At 50.8% G+C, this 23,615-nt stretch overlaps 1 protein-coding gene across 2 annotated transcripts in view; it reads left to right on the top strand.

The window, feature by feature from the left end:
* Positions 1-23,615, top strand: part of MYO5B (myosin VB) — a 333,332-nt gene that overhangs the window by 278,580 nt on the left and 31,137 nt on the right. For both annotated transcript variants that reach the window (XM_070779031.1, XM_070779032.1), the window contains exons 23-29: positions 8,466-8,550; positions 9,773-9,921; positions 10,998-11,117; positions 12,908-13,048; positions 16,894-16,959; positions 18,621-18,863; positions 19,727-19,827. In XM_070779031.1, the coding sequence (XP_070635132.1) occupies positions 8,466-8,550; positions 9,773-9,921; positions 10,998-11,117; positions 12,908-13,048; positions 16,894-16,959; positions 18,621-18,863; positions 19,727-19,827 (905 nt within the window). The remainder of the gene's footprint in view (positions 1-8,465; positions 8,551-9,772; positions 9,922-10,997; positions 11,118-12,907; positions 13,049-16,893; positions 16,960-18,620; positions 18,864-19,726; positions 19,828-23,615) is intronic.

The following is a 23,615-nucleotide window of genomic DNA, read 5'->3' as shown; positions in this document are numbered from 1 at the left end:
CTGTATGTTACGAACCTCCATCCATAGTTCTTCAGGCACTCTATCAGATCTAATTCTTTGAATCTATTCGTCACCTCCACTATATAATCATGATGGATTTGATTTAGGTCATACCTAAATGGCCTAATAGTTTTCCCTACTTCCTTCAGTTTAAGTCTTAATTTTGCAATAAGGAGTTCATGATCTAAGCCACAGTCAGCTCCTGCTCTGGCTTTTGCTGACTGTATAGAGCTTCTCCATCTTTGGGTGCAAAGAATATAATCAATCTGATTTCAATATTGACCATCTGGTGATGTCCATGTGTAGAGTCATCTCTTATGTTGTTGAAAGAGGGTTTTTGCTGTGACCAGTGCGTTCTCTTGGCAAAACTCTGTTGGCCTTTTCTGTGCTTTATTTTGTACTCCAAGGCCTGTTACTCTAGGTATTTCTTGGCTTCCTACTTTTGCATTACCGTCCCTGTGATGAAGAGAACATCTTCTTTGTGTTGGTTCTGCAAGGTCTTACAGGTCTTCGTGGAGCCGTTAAGCCCCAGCTTCTTTGGCATTGCTGGCTGGGGCTGTCTGAGCACTTTAGAAAAATATTTTCAGGTCTCAGTGCACTGAGGGTTTTTCATTTTGAAAAGTCACCTTCCCATAAATGATTGTTCTTGTGTGCCCAGAGCTGTTTTGGAGGTCATTAACTTACTGAGCTCCCTGGGCAGGATGTGGGTCTCGTGCCACCACTGTTTTGTCATTGAGGGCACGTCCCGTGCTTCTGTTGCCTGGTTTTGTGTTTAAGCAAGCCTGCTTTCTCGAGTAATCATTAACTTACAGGAGTTTCCCATATTTTTCTACTTAAAATCCCCTAGTGAGGTAAACTATTGAGTCACCTATTTTGTCCCTTCATTCTGTCCCTATCGGAATGAACTTCATTCTTCAGGGTAAAGCACATGCTTAAGGAAAGTCCTATTAAAATGTAGCTATTAACACAAGCCTGTAACCTATAAAACATGAAATTCCAAACTGTGGTTTATGGATCCTTGAGAACAGATAGTCAGTAACCCTTGTATGTGAATAAAAGACAAGAAGGTAAAATCCAAAGCCAGAGAAAAGAGACCAAGTTTGAGGCTTGAGACTGGTGATCCTAGGAGAAAAAGAAAAGCGGGTTCTCTGCATGTGGGTGCCAGTCACACAAGATGGTGTTAACCCAGCAGATCACAAAACCAGGGTCTCCTGTCTTCGCCTCCATGGAGAGCACTTGACTCATTGACTCCCCAGGCTCCTTCCCTGCTTCTCCTGGGACAATGGGATTAGGGACTCAGAGCACTTTTAAAATATCCACATCTCCATCCAAAGGAGCCTAAGGGTTGATAATATCCCGGTCTTCCTCCATAAAGCCAAATAAGGAAATGGGCTCCCTCCTACTCGCATTTGAAAAAAATGTTTTTATTGAAGTCTTGACCTGGGTCTTAAATACAATAAGATCTTGGTCCTGGCAAGGAAAAAGAAATTCAAGGACATTGAAAAGGAATAGCAGGCACAGAGGCAGAACAAGAAAAGCACCTTCCCGACTCCAAACACAAGCATATCCTAAACTGGGCACATAAAGTGTGAAGTCCGCCTTTCTCCAGGAGGAGAACATGCTTGCAGGCGTGCTGAGTCGCTTCAGTCCTGTCCAGCTCTGTGCAACCGTATGCATTGTAACCCGCCAGGCTTCTCTGTCCATGAGATTCTCCAGGCAAGAATACTGCAGTGGGTTGCCATGCCCTCCTCCAGGGGATCTTTCTGACCCAGGGATCGAACTAGCGTCTCTTATGTCTCCTGCGTGGGCTGGCTGATTCTTTACCACTGGTGCCACCTGGGAAGCCCCAGGAGGAGAACAAGTGGAAGCACGTTTGCCTCTTTCTCTAACATCTTCCAGACATTTATTCTGGCGGCTGTGGGCATGGGCAGGTGCAGGCTGGCTCTGTCCCCCTCTGGTTCTTCTCTGCTGAGTCAGGGTTTAATATTTATTGAAGGCCCCTTGTCCAATCTTAACAAACACTACATAATCAGACAATTGGTTTCTTCTCCGGCTTATCCACCAGCCTGCTCCTCGCTGAACAAGATTGATGACACGGATAAATCAGGGAGGGAGCTGGCTGCTGGCAGAAGTTTAATTAATGGATTTGATGTTTCTGTCAGCAAGTGCTATATTGGAACTGGCATCCTGGAAAACTTGAGGCTCTACACCCCTGACAGGATTCTCATCATCAGCCCACATAGCCAGGCTGCCTTGGGCTGTGGGAGGCCAGGACCCCCTGGGGGCAGGAATTCAGTGCAGAGCCTGGGCATTCCTGCCGCCCCATCCAGCCATAGGTGTTAGTTGACAGCTGTTCTATTAAAAGGACCTGTTGTCCTGGCCTCTCCCCAGAGTGGTCTGCATCTCAGCGTGCAGCTTCTTTCCTTTTAGCCTGTGGGACGTGTGTTTTGTTTGTTCTTAAAGCCGTCAGTGATCCCTATGCTGACTGACATGTGCAGCTGTGCTGTTTCGTGTCCTTGATGAAGGAAACATGACTCCCAGGCCTGCCGTTGACACAGAGGCCACGGCTCATTGTCCAGAATCTGCTCCGCAGTGAGGCCAGCACGACCTGGCTTGGTGCAGGGTTGTGGGTGGGTGACGAGCAGCCCACAGCCAGATCCCTGGCTCTGAGCAAGGGGCCCTGATATTTGTGAGCCCCCAGGCCTTGAGTATTCAGGCTGGTGCAGTGGGGTTCTGGGTTGTATCGTGTCATCAGTCACCACACCACCAGCTGGTATTGACCTTGGGTAGTTCCCATGTAAAGGCTTTGGGGTTTTCCAAATACAAGTAAATAGATCTGCCTTTGCAGGAGGTAGGGTTCTCACAGTGGAGTGTTTCGGGTCTTCCCGCAAAAGGTGCAGGACTTCTTTGGCTCATTAAGACTCAGAACTGTGCTATCGGTATGCTTCCAGAGAGGCTGATGGTTTCTAAGAGGATGCCACGCTGCTTCATGGAAGGATATCATCTCACTGCAGCCTTTCTCAGCGCTCACAGCCCTTCATTCATCCTCTTGTTATTTAGTGAGTGTATCTGTTAGGCCCTGTTCCGTACCCTGGGGCAAAAGTAAGCGATTTTAAAAGTCCTTCTCATTTTTATGGTGCTTAAATATTTGGGGGTTATTGGAGAATGCACAGACAGGAATCAGACACAAATTATCCCACGTGGGCTGTAAAGAGAAATAAAGCAGAGGACAGGGATCCAGAGGGAGCCAGGTGGGCAAGGGAGGTTGTTTCATTCATGATGGCCAGAGACGCCCTCTGAAAAGACACCCGAGTGAGGCGAGGAGTGAGCCGTGAGGACTTCTGGGGAGCAGGTGATATGGTACATCCACTGGCCCCGAGATGGGAGCAGGTTAGGTGGGATCAAGGCCCCATCTGGAGGCCATCAGGCTGAGATGGAGAAAGCAAGGAGAAAGGTGGTGAGGTCAGAAGAGGAAGGATCTTCTGACCTTGAAGGCAGCACTGGCTGTGAACCCTCCAGAGAGGTGAGCGAGTCTGTCTGAGGCCGTCGGTCCCTGCCGCCCCAAACTCCTTCCTGAAGCTCTGCTGTCGGAACCAGGTCTCTGGGGCCTGCTCCAGGCTGTGGCCATCACTGTCCTTCAGATGTCAGCCCCTGACCTGTTGGGATGCACGTGGCCTAGGCCCAAAGAACTGGGACCCGGTTGGCTCAGCATCACAGCCTGCGGTACCCCCGTCTGGCTGTGTGACCTTCAGCCAGCTCGCTAACTTTTCTGTGCCTTGGTTTCCTTAAAAGCCGATGACGATGGCACCCACCTCACGGGTATTAAGGAAGCTGATAATGACGCCTGTGACCTAGTGCGAGCCCAGTGACTGTTAGCTCCTGTTCCCTCCGCCAGCCTGAGACTGGGTGGGGGGCAGCGGCTCCGCCTTAGTATCCCTGGACCCCACCCTCGCTCCTGGTCCCACGTCTTGGCACAGTGGGTGCTGAGTGGCAGAGGCGCACCTGTGATGCTGGGCCAGGGGTCCGCGCTCTGCCGAGCCCCTCTCTGGGGCTCTTGTAAGGATGGGACAGTCACTCCCCCTCCCTGTGGCAGTGCGAGAGCCCACCCTTGGCCTCCTTTCTCTGTGTAGGAGCCCAGCGCAAGCGCGAGTCCCAGGTGAGCTCACGCTGTGCTTCTGCACGGCCCCTTGTGCACTTTCTGCCTCCTCCTCCTCTCTGCTCAGGTCCATTTACCTTCTTCTCGGTGAGTAGGCCAGCAGCCCCTCCAGAACTTTGCAGAATTAGAAGTGTTATCCCTGCTGTGGGCCACCTTCGTGCTGTGGACCTTCGTGTGAGATGGTAGGAACACAGCCAGGAGGACAGAGGACACAGATTCCGGGGGCAGAAGAGCATCCTCCAATCCACTTGTCCCATGGTTTTCTACCAGAAAACTTGCATTTGGCTCTTTTTGCAGTGCAGATGTACTGGAGTGGGTTGCCATTGCCTTCTCTGTTAGCAGCAGCAGCAACAGTGCAAATGTCCAATTTGAAAAAATGTATTGTTGTTCAGTTGCTAAGTCGTGTCTGACTCTTTGAGACCCCATGGACTGCAGCACACAGGCTTCCCTGTCCTTCACTATCTCCTGGAGTTTGCTCAAATTCATGTCCATTGAGTCGGTGATATCATCCAACCATCTCAACGTCTTTCGCTCCCTTCTCCTCCTGACCTCAATCCCTCCCAGCATCAGGGTCTTTTCCAACGAGTTGGCTCTTTGCATTAGGTGGCCAAAGTATTGGAGCTTCAGCATCAGGCCTTCCAATAAATCTTTAGGGTTGATTTTCTTTAGGATTGACTGATTTGACTCCTTGCAGTCCAAGGGACTCTCAAGAGTCTTCTCCAGCACCACGGTTTGATAACATCAATTCTTTGGCACTCAGCCTTCTTTATGGTCCAGCTCTTACATCCATACATGACTACTGGAAAAGCCATAGCTTTGACTTTTGAAAAAATAAGGAAAGACAAAACAAAACCAAAAACCAGAGCTACATTTGTATCCCCAAAGATTTTAACTAGTAAAGGCAGTTACTGAGCTAAGGCATGTGTTTCATTTAATTTACCAGGGGCTAAATTAGCCTCATGGTAACAGGATTTATATCAATGTTGGTTCCCATGATCTGTCCCAAAAAACCTGTTAGAGGTAAGAACACTCCTAGTAATATTTCCTGGAAAGAGTTAAAAGACCCCCTCCACAAAAAAAAAAGAAAAAAAAAAAAGAAGAAGAAGAAAGAAAAGGAACTGCTGCTTGATGCTTAATGAGGCCCCAAACCTGGTGAGCATGCTGCTTCATTATTTCTCATGCTGAGGAGAGCACACCTGCTCAATTCTGTGTTGCTAAGTGTCTCTCACTGCAGCATGCATCCCTGCCAACAAAAGGAAAGCCACTTGGCTGCAGACGCTTGTCACCCTCACGTTGCCAGCAACTCTCCGTCTGCTAGTTGGCTGGGGAGACTGGGGGTGGCCAGCACGTGGGGAGATGTGATTGGGGAAGCACTCTCTGCCCTCCTGGGATGTGGAGCAGGAGGCATGGGCCCACTTCCAGAACTGCTCCTACCAGGAAGAAAAGCAAAACTCCCCAGTGCCACTTTGATGAATGGTTTAGAATAACAAAGCTGAGTTCATCAGAGGCCTACCTTCTGGAATCAGCGAGGGAGATGGAGGAAAAAAATGAGGCTTATGCACAACAGAAATTTTTAGTGGGTACATGCTTATAAGTGTGACCCTCCCCAACCAGAGTTTTGGCTGAGATTGTAGATCGCAGGTGGTTGCAATGAGGCTTCATGATCTCAGGCTGCATTCAGGCAAGTGGAGGTTTCAGGCCCAACCTCATGGTGATGGCACGTGCCCTCTGTACCAGGCAGGTGACACGTTCCATTTCAGAAGGTCCTTGCCTGCCTGTAGGATGCTCAGAGGATGGGGATGAGGGTGGTGAGGGGTCATGGAAGCGTCTCAGGTGATCACCTGCTCTTTGAGCTGCCTGCACGTTCTGAGGGCTGTTGAGGGGAAGCAGAGTCTAGCTCTGTGGGAAGTCTGATTACTTTACAGCCTGCTCTGAACACCCACCTCCTGGGGACGCTGGCTCAGGGGTTGCAGTCTTGCGCCTTCAAGGGGGGCTGGAGTCCTGCCCTCCTGACCATGGCACCAGGTGGAGCCTCACTCCAGCTGAACCCTGGGCATTATTTGTAGAGGTTCACTCCACGTGGTTTCTTTTGTTGGTGGATTTCCGTTTGACTTGTACATCAAGAAAAGGGAAAGCTATTTTGATTATTTGCCAAGCTAATTTAAAGGCACACATGAGATCATTGCGTGGTAAACTGCATCTAATAACAGCAAATTAGATGAATTTGAAGAACCTTTTTTCCAGTAGTGTATGTGCCTCCTGAATTGAATTATTCAGTTAAACAAGCTCATGTATTCTAGAGGTTTTAGTCAATCATAAATACATTTTTAAAACCAAAAAACCCTTTAATGGAATCTGGGTTTTTGCATTGGGAAAGCTTGAGCTCCTTTACTGGATCCACAGGGCTCCTCATTCCTTCAACCAGTGCTGAATGCTGGCCCAGGCCAGGTTCCGATGACGTGGCAGCATGGCTTGTGGCCCCTAGGTCCTCACTGAGGCCTCTGGTCCAGGCCAAGCAGGTGACAACGAAGCCAAGCCTCTGCCAGGGGGAGTTGGGGGTGAGCGGGGCTCTACAGAGACAGGTGGGCCCTGGAAGAGCCACACAGTGAGCACAGGCCCCACCCACACCTGCAGGGCAGGAAGACTTCTGGAAGAGTGGCCGTGGAGAACTAAACCATGAGAAGAAGTTATCCAGGGGAGAGCAGGGCGAGCAAGCTTGACAGGAGGAACACAGAGATGCTCAGGCAGCCGCTGGAGGGTGTACAGAAGGTGGGCCCTGCTCAGGGCCTCTCCACCCTGAGAACAGAGGAAAAGTCTTTCCAGCCTGGTTCTCACTCCCTCCACCCACCCAACTTTGTCTTTTCTCAGCCCCCTGCCTGAACCGCATGTAAACACTACCACACAGACCGGCTAGGATTCCCAGGCCAGGCCTCCCACCCTGCTGCACCAGCTGCTCTCCTGTCTATAGACAGCCCATCCCCCGGCCGCCTGGGAGAGCCCAGATCCAGGCCTGGTCCAGACAGCCTGCTCCTCCTGCCCGTCGGTGCCATTCCTGGTGACCTTCTCCTCCTGACTCACTTGGCGGTGGTGATTCTCAACAAGGGAGTCATGCTGCCTTCTGAGTTCCTAAGGGGAAAACCACGGACCTCGCTCCTGGGCTCCAGCCTTGTGGAAAGTCTCTCCTGACCCTGTCTATGTGATGTTGAGGGTGGGGCAGCAGTTATCTTAACTCACCTCCTGGTACCTTAAGTTTTCCTTTAAAGCCTGGAGGAAGGGAAAAGGGCATTGAAACATAGCCAGTTGAAACTCCGACTTCTCCAAGGCTTCTGTCCTGTAGCCAGCATCCTTGAGGCCTCCTTTCCTGCTTTTACTGCCACGGGGGTCTAACAGAGCTTGAAGGGCGTGCAGGTGGGTCCTCCAGGATCTGAGTGGCCGTCTCTCCACCTGGATTCTGTGCTACAGTGTCCCAGGCAGCGATTCAGGAGGTCCCCATCAAGTCTCTGTGCACAGGCCAGTTATGACATGTTCTGTTACTGACCAAGGAAGGCATTTTGAGGCTCTTCCTACACAGGTTGGGAAGAATCCTCCCCCAAGGAGGTCATAAGATGTAGCAAAGATAGCCAGAACTGATTTCTTGAACCAAAGGGAGTGAGGTTGTTCATGGTGCCATTCAGCACAGTCTGCAGGGATGCTCGTCACTCAGACCAAAACCAGCCTGCCTTACACTCATTTCTAAAAATCTTTTGCCACAGCTAGCACTTTGCATCATACTTGGTAAAGTAACAGCTTCATTGAATATAGTTCATACAGCATAGTTGAAAGTCTACAGCACGTCTCTTTCCCTTCCCCAGCATCTGGGCTGTGCTGGTCCAGGGAGACTGACATGGGCAAGGAGGAATAAAGATCAGAGATAGGGCTTCATTGTTGGCATCAGGCTTTCCTGAGACTCAGATTGGAGAGCTCAGAATTTACCGAGTCATGGAACTAAACGCAAGGAGGCCAGTTATCACTGTAAGTTACTGCACACAGCATATGAGCTTTGTGTAAGCTTTTCAGGAGGTTTTGTGGGCATTGGAAAACCATAAGCAGCAGTGAACTCATCTGTCTTGTTTTAATGGGATTTTTCTTTCAGTGTACAATTTTAATCTCCAAATGAAAGCTACTCTGGCTGATTCAGTTTTCTTAAGTTAAAAAAAAAAAAAAAAAAAGAACATTTCAACATAACCAGCTGAAGTTCAAACCCCACAGAAGGAGCCTTTCCTCAGCCCAGCATCACAGGCAAACATTTTTCCCCGCTGCTCTTTTTCAGCGAGTTGCAGACCTGGAACAAGAAAATGCACTCTTGAAAAATGAGAAGGAGCAGCTTAACAACCAGATCCTGTGCCAGTCTAAAGGTAGGTGCCAAGCGCTGGATTTTTCATTTTGGATTGGAATTTCTTTTCCAGACTGACTTCCCCCTGAGATTTCCACCAGGCGTGCAGTTGGTCTGGGTGCCACAGTGGGGAAAGGGTTCTAACAAAAGGAAGCTGAAAAAGAAGGGTGATTTTTAAGATCCTGCTGCCGAATTTAGTTTCAGGAGGTATCATGCAGTGAGACGCACACATAATAGACGAATAATGCATGAGATCTGAGTTGGGGAGACCGTGCGCTCCAAGAGTGACGATGCAGTGTGCTAGCATCAGCGTGACCTTGAGCGAGTCCCTCGGTGACTGCAGTCCTCAGTTTCTTCATCTGCAAAATGGGCATAAGCCTGTGACCTACTTAGGATGATGCTTGACCTGTCGTGAGCCCTTAGGAACCGTCATTATTGCTATTTTCAAGTTTAGCATCCACCGTACCTGCTGTGGTTTCTTCTCCCCAGTGGGTCACCTGTCAGTGTTTGCTGGAGAGGGGGTTGCGAGCCAGATCAGGTCCCCTCTCTCGAACATGCACGACCTGGGCTGCTGTCAGCTCCTGTACGATGCCTGATCAAAGAGGAGCAGGGCGTGCAGACCCCAGTTCTCCCGTGACTCAGTGCGGCCTCCAGCAGGTGGCTCCCCTCCCGTCCCAGCTCCTCCACTGGACTATGCGAGTGCACAGACCTGCCCAGCAGGCTCCTGTTGAAAACGTTTAATAGTTCTAAATTTCCCTTTAAAAATTGTCTCTTTTCCACTGATTCGAATCGCAAGTGTGGGTGGGAGAAAAGCCCATCCACATTCCCTCCTTCCCCTAACATAACCTGCGGCCTGGTCTCCTGGAGCCTCCTTTAATCCCTCTGCACACCAGGCACCTGAGCGGCCAGGAATAGGGAGGCGCGCTGGGTCCTCCGTTGCTGTGACCGCTGTCTCGAGGGAGGGGCAGGCGCAGTAACCGAGGGAGATGTGGTGTGCGAGGCGGCTTCTCTCCCTGGCCCCTGGGGGTGAGAGGGGCCTTCTTCCCTTCTGGACTGGAGCCGGGTCCACGCTGCCCTGGGCTCTGCTGTCGGGGAGGTCGTTGAATAGACTCGCCTAGTATCTGTGTCATGAGCTTGTTGTGGGCGGCCTTTTAACTGGCGGTTAGTCACTTGTCTCCGAATGAGCGGACGTGAGGGACAGCCACACTGACGCAGCGCTGTGGCTGCGGGCGCTTGCTTTCCAGATGAGTTTGCCCAGAACTCTGTCAAGGAAAACCTCATGATGAAGAAGGAGCTGGAGGAGGAGCGCTCCCGTTATCAGAACCTCGTGAAGGAGTATTCCCGGCTGGAGCAGAGATACGACAACCTTCGGGATGAGATGACCATCCTAAAGGCAAGGAGGGCAGTCCCGATGCCCACCCACCGGCTCTGTGCCCTTTTCCTCACCCAGCACGGCTCTCTGCATGGCAGTGCCCTGGATCGGTGTCCCCGCTACCCGCCCCCCACCCCACCCCAGAGTCCTCACCCCACCCGTGGGTGGTTCTCACACAAGCAAGCGGCTGGGTGATGAGTCGTTCCCAAGGGCAGCTGCTTTTCCAGCTTTGGGGGCTTATGAAGATTTCAGGACTTGAAGGGAAATTCTGCCTGCATGAATGTATCCCCTTTCTTATTTCTGTTCTGGAAAAGCCCCTGTGTGAGAGCGGGAAGGGTGTGGGAAGCGCACACTGCGGGCAGGCCCTCAAGAACCTGATGGTTTGTCCTAATCCTCAACGCGCATGTGAATACATAGGCGCATTTTCATATTTCAAGATTTGCCATTCTTTTTTATCCCATGTAACTGTTCCCTCTCGAAATGCACAAACAAGACTAAGTTAATTGCATAGAAACCAGGAAGAGAAGCTGAATAGGAACATATATAGAGATCTAAAATTTTCCCACCAAGATCACTTTGACTCTCAAAGGCAAATCAGATGCAAAGGGGGAAAAAGTTATTTTTAAGTGAACAGTATAAATGGTAAGCTCTATTTCTAATATGCTTACTATTTTGAAAAACCAAGATCAGTGGCACGCAGGTTGAAGCATGGGCCGCGACGGGCTGGACTGAAGCCTTCTCCTCAAGAGGGAGGCTGACAACAGGACTGTGTGCACTTCAGGGCGATGGGGTTAAGGGTCGTTTCAGAAAAAATCTGCCCAAGAGTTGGGAGTTTGCACTGAGGGAACGCAGTCCCGCTGTGGGGCTGTGTTCTCCTCGAGGTGTCACTCTGTTGCTTGGCTGGCTGGATGGAAGAACTGTAGGTGAAATTTCTTATTGGAACAGCTCTATTTAGCCATCATTCCAAGAATCAGTGGTACCTATTCTTGTTGACAAGTGAGGCGGAAGTCTACTCTAGGGTCTGCCGTTACTTGGAAAATGATAGCTCTTATTAACATTAGTTCATTTTGAGTTTTCACATTTCTCTCCCTGAACAGCAAACCCCAGGCCACCGGAGGAACCCGTCAAACCAAAGCAGCTTAGAATCTGACTCCAATTACCCGTCCATCTCCACGTCTGAGGTGGGAGACACAGAGGACACCCTCCAGCAGGTGGAGGTGAGGAAGGCAGGCTCTCGGCTGGTCTCTGCGCCCTGGGGCAGGGCGGGGTTGGTGCCCTGCGTGGAGCCCCCAAGGCTGGCAACCACAGTGCCTACGGCTCATTTCTGACAGAAGGGCCGCTCGGACTGTGGTGGACTTCTTGACTCTCTTATCAGCTCTCTGGAGTTGTTATTTACTGCGCAAGGCAACAAGTTATTGTTCCCACTCTACATAAAGGAAGATCCCTGATTCCTCTTGCAAAACTGAGGACCTACTGCAGAGAGGTGAAATAGCTGGAGGAGCTAAGTTATTAAAACATGTAAATTAGCATCCCCACTTACTGTCACGGTGCACATAGTCATATCAACAGATATACAAGAAAATGTTCCTTCCTGACTTAGCAGCTGGATAAAACTCTGAGAACAGCAACAAATATTTCAAACTATAGATATTTGCGGAATGACTGTATCTTTGTCAGTAATGGCCTCTTAGAATCACTCGATGGTCTTTATAGTCTGTGTGTAATTTTATCAAAGGTACGTAGACACATGATTTTTCCTCTGGCATTTGAAAAGCAGAAAATGACAAGCATGTAAAACTTTATGTAGGACGTGGAGATAGATGTGGAAGAGATGAAAACAAACGTGACAAATGAAAAACAAAAAAACAAATGTACTTTGAGACGTCCCTGTGCCAAACACTAGAGAAACAGTAGGGACTGACCCAGAGGAGGTCCCTGCCTGCATGAAGCTTGTCTGATGAAAAGCTAGACAGTAATCAGTTGATGGAAGATGCTGGCTTAAGTCCCTTCATTTTGCTTTGCAATCTCCTCCTTTTTCAGAGGCTTTGGTCAGCCTGAACGCCAGATGCACCACCCAAGTGTTTCTTTGTGTGACAAGTTTACATGCAGACATAAGCACTTCCATCAGTGGATTTATGTCCTTTAAGGAAGCTGAGGCTAGGTCTTGGGACTGGCCAAGCAGTACACCCAGTGCTGGATAAGCACAAAGCATTCATTAAGTGTGATGAACCAAGTTTTGTTGTCCCATATGTACACACGTATACTTTCTAAAAAAAACTTTTCATTTTGTATTGGGGTATAGCCAATTAACAAACAGTGTTGTGATAGTTCCAGCTTAACAGCCAGGGGACTCAGCCATAGGTATACATGTTTCCATTCCCCCCCCCTAAAATCCACGTGGATATGCTTGTGCAGATATCCGTTTGTCACCCCCACATTTGACAAACTCTTGAGGACAAACCCAGGCATGAATCTTAAGGAAGAACCCTACTGGGAATTGGTGGTGTGGAGCCTGTTGGATAAGTGGGTTGCCCGGCAGGACAAGTGATGGTTTTGTTTCGAGGTGCAGTCGCGTGGTGTTTGACAGCCCATTTATAGTCATTAGCAACCACACTGATCCTGTATCAGAACGCATTGCATCCTGGGTTTTACAGTGTCCCTGGTTCGAGACCATTGTCTAGAAATGAGCTCTTTTAACTTCCAAATAAAGTGGCTGCGTCTTTATCCATCTGTTCCTGGAGTGTATGATCGGTCATCTTAAGTGTCTCACACGGGAGCAATACAGGTGACTGAGACACAGATGTTATCCAGGCAGAGAGTGAGCCTGGAGCACCAGCTTTAATGTGAGGATGCCACGAGGGTGGTGTTGGCTTTGTCTCAGAAGTCTGGATTGGTGATGTCTAGGAGGGAGACGGAGGACAGACAGCTGACATGAGGGACATGTGTGTTGCCTAAGGCATCCGTGCTATTAAAACCTTCTCTTCCTGCTTCCTGTCTTCCCCGGAAGGAAATTGGCCTGGAGAAGGCAGCCATGGACATGACCGTCTTCCTGAAGCTGCAGAAGAGGGTGCGGGAGCTGGAGCAGGAGAGGAAGAAGCTGCAGGTGCAGCTGGAGAAGAAAGAACAGCAGGACGGCAAGAGAGTCCCGGTGCGTGAAGGGGCTGCAAGCCTGCAGGGGCACGCTCCCAGGGTGCTGGCCTCAAAATGACCCTGCTCACTCCTGCCAGGGCACATGGGCCGGGTGTGACCCCGCAGGGTCGTGCTGGGCCTGGGTGTCAGGGAAGCGCTTCATCTCGTGTTGGTGACCTATTGAGTCTTCTCTGCCAGTGCCCACATCACCCCAGTCGGACAGGAGTCCACTTCCCAAGTAACCCCAGGGCAGAGAATTTCCACTAGTGAAGCCAGTGGAGACCTGTATCATTGTCCCCCCCTTGCAAAGAGAACCAGGGTGTGATTAGAGTATAAATACAGGTGACCCTCTGCACAGTTGCAAATTCACCTGTGACTCTAGTCAGCCGTGGTTCTACCTCTGAGGAGTCAACCAATCACCGATTATGTCCTGCTAAGAATTTACCATTGAAAAGCACGCAAAATTAAGACTCATGCAGTACAAACCCAGGATGGTTCAAGGGTCGACTGTGTAGGCAAAAGTCAAATCTGAGAAAATCGATGGCCTTTTGTACCTGGAATCCAGTGTGGGCTTGAGTTTAACCCCATTGGGTCAGGGGCAGGGCCAGTTTGCAGTCAGTCACCCTTCTTTCGTAGGTACCTTCGTCTCAATCTAAGTTATCATCCACATCTTGGGTCTTGAAAAGATATTTCTTGAAACCTTAGTGTCTCCAGATGTATGGCTCCATCTATGGACCTACCGGGCACCTGTGCAGCGCTCAGCGTTGTGCTGGTGTCAGACTCATTGTACGTGTTGAACGTTTATTAAATGAGGGAAATTCAAGCAAAAGAGAAATTCACAGATTGACTAGACTGTAAATTTGAGGGATGTGTAATCTAGTTCAGTAGGACCAGATATAACATAGATGAAAAATGAAAATACCACCGGTGGTATTTTTAGTAAGTGCCAGGTTGAGTACAGATGGGTTGGTGCTGTAGGAATAGAGTCCACTGCCGTTAGCAGTGATGCAGAGGTAAGCGCCACTTGCTGTAAGGACCACTTCTGATGGGACTCGAGGCCATCCTGCAAGGATCACATCATTAGCTGACCTCATAGTGGGTTTGTGGAAGGCCTTGCGTCTGTTTTCAGGCCCTAATTGTCCATTGTGGGGTTTGACCTGCTCCCTGCATCCTCAGCCCCGCCCCCATCCTACCCCATCCGACCCCCTTTCTAATCAAGCATGATACAGACGCTGATCTGTGTTGCTGGTAAATTCCTAGGCTTTTTCTTGAGCAGGAATTGGGGAGGTAAATCTTGCTGATGGATTTAAATCTCTCAGGTGGATTAGATGCAGAATGGAGAATGAAAGGATTAGGTTTATAAATGACTCATTCAATTAAGAGAGAAGCTGCCCTGACAGGCACGCACGAATCAAATAGATGAAAAACTCACAGACATCAAACCAGGCCTGACCTGGAAGTTCCTGGCCGCTTGGCTGGCCCTGCTGGCTCATTCTGCAGGCTCCCCACCCCAGGGCTGCCAGATAACTTCAGAATCTTGGCTTTCAGACTTCTGCTTGTGTTGACACCAGAGAAAGTGGGTATGGTGGTGGTGGTGATTTAATTGCTCAGTCGTGTCCAACTCTTTGCAACCCCATGGCCTGTAACCACCCAGGCTCCTCTGTCCATGAAATCTCCCAGGCAAGGACTCTTTGAAACCCCATGGACTGTAACCACCCAGGCTTCTCTGTCCATGGAATTTCCTAGGCAAGAATACTGGAGAGGGTGGCCATCCCCTTCTCCAGGGGATCTTCCCGACCCAGGGATCCAACCTGATCTCCTGCATTGCAGGCAGACTCTTTACCCTCTGAGCCACCAGGTAGGCTCAGAAAGGGTATATCTCTCCTTAAAAATAATGACTGAGCAAGAGTTAGAACCACAGGTTTGGCTCAGAGCCCTGGAATGTGCATGAGCATCTCTGCTTAAGAAGAATGGCCTTGTTTCTGCCAGAATTCAGTAAAGAAGGCAGAAGTAGGGAGGGGAGGGTATGGGATCTCTCTGCAGAAATCCTGAAACTGAACTTTCTGAGAGCATGTTCTGGGGTCTGCCCTTGGTCCCTGGAGGAATTCTGAGCCACCTGGGTCTTTATTCTGGAGCAGTATGGCCCCAGGCTCAGCTCCAGAGAGAGGCCAGGCTCTGGATGTGGAATGACAGGGAAGACAGTAGGGAGTCTATCAGCGTGGGTGCGATTGAGCCTGCCGTGGTGGGGACCCTCTAGGACAGGCAGTCGGTGTGTCTGACTTCCCATCCCCCCTGCTCCCTCTCCTCCGGCCTGGCTACCGGGGGGTTTCCAGCGGGCTGTCCACTTAGAAACATAACTGCCAATCCATGTTAATACAGCACTTCAGGTTTTGCGTAGATGATCTCCACTTTCCAAGAACCTAAAGCTCTCAATGTGGGGCAAACCCCTGTTGCATTAGGACACCAGTGCAGGCCTCTCCCCAGGGCAGCAAGTCATAAGCTGACCCTGAGTGGTCACAGCCCCACCCCTGGGGATGCTGGGAGACGAAGCAGAGGCTGGGACCCTGGAGAGCTGCTTTCCCAGGTCACAGGCTGGAAACCGTGGAACCAGTGTCACTGTCCTTGACCTCAAAGGGGCTGCAGGAGGGGCTCAGATCCAGCCCCTTCCTCCCAGCCTGGGACACACCTCCTCTGTCGACAGCTGGACTTCAGGCTGCCAGCAGTATGTATAATCTAATTAAGTTCTGTCAGGTTTAACTCCCTAAACCCTCTCATTCATGGACCGTCACCCACTACTTGAGATCACCCCAAGCAGTTAACCCTTTACGGAGGTTTGTCTACCCCTTCTCAGTGGACAAGTCAAGTCCAAGAGCTGCCAGACAATTCCAAGAGTCATTGGCTCAGCTGAGTCCTAATGGGCGAGTATTCCTGTGGTTGTCATCGACAATCCCAGGGGTGCAGCTGTGATGTCAGACCGCACCCACGGTGCTCTGCGTGGGCCAGCTGGCTCACTGCCTGTCGTAGGGTCTTATAAGGACCTGGAGGAAGCAGACTTCTCTACAAGGTGCTCACAGTAACTTAGCTGGGAAAACAGACGGTTCATGTGCACACACATCCCCCAAACAACCGAAGAGGAGCTCGTCAACCTCGTGATAAGTACAGAATTATTATGCTAACCTTCTTAGTAAGCACGCAAGTCTGATGGTGTTAGTTTTGTAGGGCTGCTGAAACAAAGTACCACAAACTAGATGGCTGAAAACAACATGAATTTATCCTCTCATGGCTCTGAGCCCAGAAGTCAAAAATTCAGTGGTCAGCAGAGCGGTGCTTTCCTAAGGGCTCTTGGGAGATGACCCCAGTCTCTGCCCGCATCTTCAGAAGGTCACGTGGCACTCCTCCCTGTGTGGGTTTCTTTTTTTCTCCTCATAAGGACCCCAGTCATATCCGACTAGGGACCATCCTAATGACCTCATCTTGACCTGCTCACATCTGCAAGGGCCTGTTTCCAAAGGGGATGACATTCACAGGCACCAGGGGTTAGGACTTCAGTGTATCTTTTTAGCAGACATGGTTCAACCCATAACAGTATGATTTGTATTCAACCTGTAGGTGCTCATGAAGATCATGTGAATGAAGTTATGTAGGGGATGTGGGCAGGCAGGGAGGGGTTATTTACGGAGAGCTCTGTGGTGACCTAAGGTAGGAAGCTGCACTTTGGAGGCAGAAAGGAGACGGACACACGGAGGGTGAGGGTGCTGGGTTCACGAGGAAGGGTCAAGCCCCTCCTGACCGTGGAGGGAGGTCCTCCTGGGGAGCAGCCGGCCTGTGGCCCATGCTCACCTCTCTGCCTCGTTATCCACACAGGCGGACCAACCAAGCAATGACTCAGATTTGGACCAGGATGCAGATCTAGCCTACAACAGTCTGAAGGTAAGATTCTTGGAAGACAAGCTTCCTTGAACTGCCCCTGTGGAGGCCTGGTGATGACTTGGGCGGCAGCAAAGCCTCCTGAGCTCCCATCTGCTCTAAGTGGGGCCATCAGCATGGTTTCCTCTTCCTGCGTTTGTTTCTTCATCTTCAATGAGGGAAAATTTGTATGGTGGCTCAGATGGCAAAGAATCTGCCTGCCATGCAGGAGCCCTGGGTTCTATTCCTGGGTCAGGAAGATCCCCTGGAGAAAGGAATGGCTACCACTCCAGTATTCTTGCCTGGAGAAAATCCCATGGATAAGAGGAGCCTGGCAGGGTTGCAAAGAGTCAGACACGACTGAGCGACTAACAGATGTCCTCCACAAAACTATATATGCTAATAGGAAATTTTCCCTCTATACACCACCCCCGGCCCAAAATTTGCCAGTTTTCCACACCAAACAATTCTCCAGTTCTCTGTGGACACCAACTAGGTGTCCTTCAGTTAAATTCAGTTCCGGTACAAACTACTGAGAGTTGACAGAGAAATGCCCACGTGGGCAGTGGAGTGGTGGGAAGGACCCTGTACCAGCCTCGGAATTCACCTTCTCTGCTCCACCCTCAGTTTCCTCATTCATTAAAGAAAGGGGTTATGCCCAGTGATCTCCCAGCTCTGTGATCCTATGGCTCTGTAACAAGTGTGCAACCAATGCCCGCTTATCCATGTTCTTGGTTTTCTCTGGGAAACTTTGAATTCCATGTATTCCAGGACCCTGTCAGCAATTTATATAAAATTATCAGACTTTAAATTGCCTGACTTCATCTTAAACACAAAGTTAAATATTTTGCCTTGAAATTTTAAATACATTCCAAAATTGAGTTTCAATAGTATTCTTGACTCTGTACATAGGCAATTTTTTTCTCTGCTAGCACTGGCAGTTGGTGGCTTTCTGTATGACCAAACCAATGTTCTTGGTCTCTTCTCCAAAACACCAGTCCGTGTGATGCTCCTTTGAAGATGGGGGCAGAGAGGCCCCTCTAGACAAATAAATTTAGGACATTGTGGTTTAGTCGCTAAGTCGTGTCTGACTCTCATGATCCCCATGGGGTGTAGCCCACCAGGCTCCTCTGTCCAGTGAATTTCCCAGATAAAAATACTGGAGTGGTTGCCATTTCCTTCTCCAGGGGATCTTCCAGATCCAGGGATCGAACCCGGGTCTCCTGCATTGCAGGCAGATTCTTTACTGACTGAGCCACCAGGGTTAGGATAACCTTTTGTAAAGTCAAAAAATATATTAACATATTAGGGTTCCAGGAAGTCCTCTGTTAACACGTGGACACTTTAACCCAGTGCTTCCATGAAGAAAGATTTTGTAGCTGGATGCATCTAGAAATACGAACCCTGCTGAATCACTTAGAGGCATGCGACCCTAGTAGGGGTATCATGTCGGATCCTTAGTACCAATAGCTCTGGGTTGTGGTTTCAAGTTCAGGCCCAGACTTTGACCTCTTGCTGACATAGTCAGAACCTCTCTGTGGCCCGACATTAAAATGGGAAGGTTAGTGTTAGCTTCCCAGGCGGGCAAGGCTGGTGATCAAGGAAGGTGGTGGAGGAGGAAGCCCTCCTGGGAAGGGTGCCCTGACCCCAGGGAGTGACAGGGGTGTTGCTGGGCCGCCTCCCAGAGGCAGGAGCTGGAGTCGGAGAACAAGAAGCTGAAGAATGAGCTGAACGAGCTGAGGAAAGCCGTGGCCGACCAAGCCTCGGAGCACAGCCCGGCTGCCGCCGGCACCCCCGACAGCTACAGCCTCCTGCTGAACCAGCTCCGGGTGGCCAACGAGGAGCTGGAGGTGCGCAAGGAGGAGGTTCTCATCCTGCGGACCCAGATCGTGAGCGCCGACCAGCGCCGCCTGGCGGGCAAGGGCTCGGTGAGGAGGGGCCCGCGGGCCAGTGCGGGGAGAGGTGCTTTCCTTAGGTGTCTTCACCCGGGAGGGTCTTCAACCTACAAGACCAGAGTCTTTTACTCTAGAGTTGGCTCTAAAAGTAGAGCAAGCTACCTGCTGTCCTCCCAGCATGACTTCATGGGAGACTTTGCTGGAAGCTTCTTGAATCCTCTGAAGTTACTCGATAGGAGCACGTTCATACTCGATAGGAGCACGTTCAGAAGGAACGAGGCGCAGAAGCAGAGCGCACCTGGGCCACAGCCTGAGCAGCTCCCCTTGCCTGCCTTTTCACCTTAGGCCTTGTCCCTTGTTACTTTGTTACCTAGGTGGAGAAAGTCTTTCCTCTCTCTCTTAGCCTCCCAGGGTGACAAGTCAAATGCAGCATTTGTTCCTAATGTTTCTGCCTCCTGCACAGATTGAGGAGCAGGAATGGAGGGGCCAGGGGCCGCCTGGGCTGCCCTGGGCGTGGGCCTAGGGTGTGGTGGGGCAGGTGTGTGAGCAGCACTATTTGTGAGGGATGTCACACCGCGACAGACTTCGGCTGTGTCCTCTGCATTCGGGGAGCTTTCTCCTCCAGGGACATCTTGCCTCCCTCCACCCCATCATACCAGCCCCCCCCTGCTCTGCACTCGCTGTCTTTCACAGCCAGGCCTTATTGCTCCCTGACTCTCCCCATGTGATTCTAAAATCTCATTCCTGCCAGGGATTAACTCCTGTTATCTGAAGTCTTCCTGGGCCTTCATCTTTTCCCAAAGGCTCATTTTTTTTCCACCTCTGTGTATGAAGTCATTTCATGACAGTTATTCGTATAACCAGAGTTCTTTCTCTCTTAATCGGGCATCTCCTAGGAGCCAAACATCAATGCCCGAACCAGTTGGCCGAACAGCGAGAAGCACGTGGATCAGGAAGATGCCATCGAGGCCTATCACGGGGTCTGCCAGACTAACAGGTAAGCCCCACCTCTCAGTGACTGCGCCTGGGGGAGGCGATCAGGCAGGGGCCCTGCCCAGCCTGGCACATGAGGCCCCTCCTCAAGCACTGACCATGTGCTCGGTATTGGTTATTATAGGAGATAAGTGGGGAGGAGTGGAGTCGGTGAGTCCCATGCACTGAAGTAGCCCACTGTTAGCGTCAGGAAGACTCCAGTGAACACCCCTGGAGCATCTAGAACCCAGATCCTCTGAAAAGCCCTGGGGAAAGGAGCTTCCCCAGGGAGGCTCGACAGGAGCAGAGGGAGGCCTGACTGGGAGTGACTTCTGTAGAAACGGGAACAGGCGTCAAGTGAGCCTGCCTGAGTGGTAGCAGGGAGCCTGCCGCAGCTGCTTGCTGCCGTGCTACCGTCTTCACCAGCCTGGCTGGTGAACAAATGTGACGGTGGGCCCTGTGCCCTGTCATTTAGGACATGGAACCCACGCCAGGCCCTGCAGAGGTTGGATGGGAGACTCTGACCACTGCCGGATTGGCTAAAGTGAGATTTCCCAGGACTTCAGTGAACTGACCACCTTTGGTTCCCTCTCAAGGATGAGCTACCCAGGATTAAGGCAAAAGAGAGTGGCCGAGAGAGGCAGAGGACCCGGGGTGGAGCAGGGCCCTGGCGGTAGCACACCCGAGCACACGAGAGGGTGCACGGAGGATCTGTCTGCTCACCAGCTCTTGAGTGACAGCGCTCAGTTTCCTCGTCTGACCTGGGGACAGTCTTAGCAGCCTGCCGCACAGGGTGACTGGGATAGGCAAGTTCGTCCGTGCGTAGCTGAGTGGTGCCTGCCTGTGAAAGCGTGCAATTAGCAGTGTCGGTGTAGAAACTGTTAATAGTTGCGCCTCCTTCTGCCTCTCTGGGCACTTGTGTCAAGTTGGAACTGGCCCTTTCCCCTGGCCACCTTTCTCTCTCCCTGAATGTTGATCAGTCACTAAGCATTTATTCAAAATTGCAGAAAGTGGAAGTTGTCAGCAGGGGGCCCTGGGAATGCGTGGTGAACTGTTGGTAGGAAAGTCGCTGAATGACGTGAGGACTTCCCAGGGCTTTGATTCCCGGTCTCCTCATCTAGCTCCTCTTTCGGCCCATGACGAAGCTGAGCAGCTCAGGCCACACAGCAGGCCCGTAGCTGAGTCAGGGTGGAAGGCGAAAGGCTGGACTGCTTCCAGCCGACTGCATAGGCTATACGAAGGTAAAGGTATTCTCTCAGGCCCCCAGGAGGAAACCGTTTATTTCAAGAGAGCCATAATTCTTTTCCATAAAGGAAGGAAAAAAGAAAATGAAAGTGAATTTCTGCATGCCAAAACTGCAGGCAAGATTTACTCATTTTAAATTATCTTGGATGAAGATAAGAAATGAGATGAATAAGAAAAAGGAGCACAGATGACATTTAAAAAAATGTTTTTAAAAGAAAGAAGAAAACAGGGAGCTTGGTCCTGATGGCGGAGTGGGAGTATCTTTCTGATCTCCCTTTTTATTCATCTAGATGGTTTGTCAGAGTCCCAAGTCAAGGTTTTCCCAGGGCATGCTTAATACCCTGGATTCGTCTTCCTTTACAGCAATGATAATGATGGTGATAAAATAAAAATAGCTTTCCTTATATCTTAAAATAATTCCGTACCCAGCAAGCCCAGGGTACAATAGGGAACTAAGAGCCTGTGACACCGAGTTAAGTACAGAAGGGAGCCGCTGCCTCCAGGAGGGGAAGCCAGGGGAACCGGTTCTCCAGGTGCCTGGAAGGGACGTCAGTGGGTTTGTCAGTCTTCTTGAGTCCCAGCGGTCAGGGAGGACAGCCGTGGGCAGGCAGGCAGGGCCGGAGGATTGGGATCTGATTGCTGGGGCCCAGCCAGCAAGCACATCCTTTCCAGCAAAGGTGCTTTGAAGGCACAGTTGCTCTTGGTCTCCTACCATTTTCCTGTGGTTGAGTGTGTTCTGGCTTAAATGTAAATTGTATTATGCAGGGACAGTTTTGGAGTTCCGTGGTTGGAAAGTCTGTCCTCTCCCTAGAAAAACTTACACTCGTAACGCTGATTTTTTCTTAGGTTTCCAGAGAGAGTGTAGACACACACACACACACACCCCCAACCCGATCACAGCCCCTCCAAGAGCACTGGTTCCCAAGTTCAGAACCTTTTCACTTGCTAACTTTCATAGTCTATAGAGTTACTTTTCTGATCTTTGCCAACTGTGTCTTTTGTCCTCAAATGTAGGTCGAAAAGCCAGTGTTGAGGACCTGCTCTGAGAAGAGCCGCGGGAACAGGCATAGCACGTCTGTCTCCAGATGCTCTCTCATTTTCACATCTGGGGAATTCAGAGAAAACCAGCATCGTTATCAGCATTTTATAAATGGCAGAACAAGAGTAAAGACAGGGCTGGTCCGTGCCCCAGAGATGGGCTGCCACAGACAGGCTGGTGTTTGGAGAGACTGTCTTTTAAGAGCTGTCTGGAGCCAGGTCCATCAGAGGGCTGGGAGACAGAGCTTCCTGCTGCTCTGAGGCTGGCTTGGCCTCTGGGCATGCTGGCGGGGAGGGGCGGTCACAGAGCTGCAGGGGGCAGGGGTGTGGGCAGGGCTCAGACCTGGCTCCAGGAACCGGTTCCCTTAGTTTCTGGCAAGTTCCACCCACACCTTGCCAAGGTGGTGGACTCAGGGTGCATTCTTGGACCCTTCCTCAGGTCCCAGGAAACCTCCTCGCAGGCCCCTTCCACCCAGCAGGTGCCGGGAAATGACCGGAGCCCTGGGCATGAGAGCAGCTTCGCCATTGCCACCTGGGCTTGGGCAGCTGGGGGGCGGTGGGGGGGGGGCGGTATGTCACCCCCTAAGGGGCCTGTGCAGGAGAATGGAGACCTTGTCCCACCAGGGAGGGGTTTGTGCAGCCACCTTGGGGTGGGGTTGGGGCTTGGAGTTAGGGTTCCTTTAGACTGGAGCCCCAGCAGCTGCAAGCTCTCCTGCTGGGCAGAGTGAAGAAGGGGAACTTGATTATGCTCAGCTTGTCTCACAGACCCAGCTCGGCTGCTCCTGGCTGGAAGCTTTCAGCGTTTTCCTTAACGTTCCCCAAACGCTCTTGGCCCTGAGCCATCAGCACAGTTTGCTATGATTCCACGGCATAACCATACCTGTCCACAAGCAGTTCCCTGCTGCATGGCCAGGCCTGTCTGTGGTCTCAACATCCCTCTCGCTTCTGGTGTTGGGGAGCTATCTTCCATTTCTCAGAGGTCCCAGAATCTCCTGGGCAGTGGGATAGAAAGTCTGGGTGGGAACTAAAGACGGAGCACAAAGCAGTCTTTGTAGAATTGGGACATCGACTGTCTCGGAGCTGGCAGGAACCACGCCTGTTCTGTTCACAGGACAGCAGGCTCTTACACTGGACCAAGGGCTTGCGGTCAGGTCCTGGTTTCCACAGTCTCCACAGAGGCAAAGTCATATTATCCCAGGCCTTTCCTGGTGCACGACTTTACGGTTTTAGGTTGTGTAATTATAGATCTAGAAGAAACTTCCCAGATAATTATGTCAGCTGAGCACTTTCACTTTACACCTGAAGAAACAGGCTCGGGCGTGTGGGTGGCTAGCCCAGGTAGGAGCTTGTTAGCCGAGGGGAGTGGCTGCCATGTCTTGCCACCTCCTGTGTTCGGGGACTCTGCCTGCCTCTTACTCGTGTGTGTGTGTGGCCTCTTTGGGAACAAGGCTCAGCACAGTGAGACATATGAATATCAGTTCAGTTCAGTCGCTCAATCGTGTCCGACTCTTTGCGACCCCGTGGACTGCA

This window comes from Bos indicus, chromosome 24, assembly GCF_029378745.1.
Source record: "Bos indicus isolate NIAB-ARS_2022 breed Sahiwal x Tharparkar chromosome 24, NIAB-ARS_B.indTharparkar_mat_pri_1.0, whole genome shotgun sequence".
NCBI lineage: Eukaryota > Metazoa > Chordata > Mammalia > Artiodactyla > Bovidae > Bos > Bos indicus.
The sequence above is the reverse complement of the archived record's forward strand: the minus strand, read 5'-3'. Positions and strand labels throughout refer to the sequence as shown.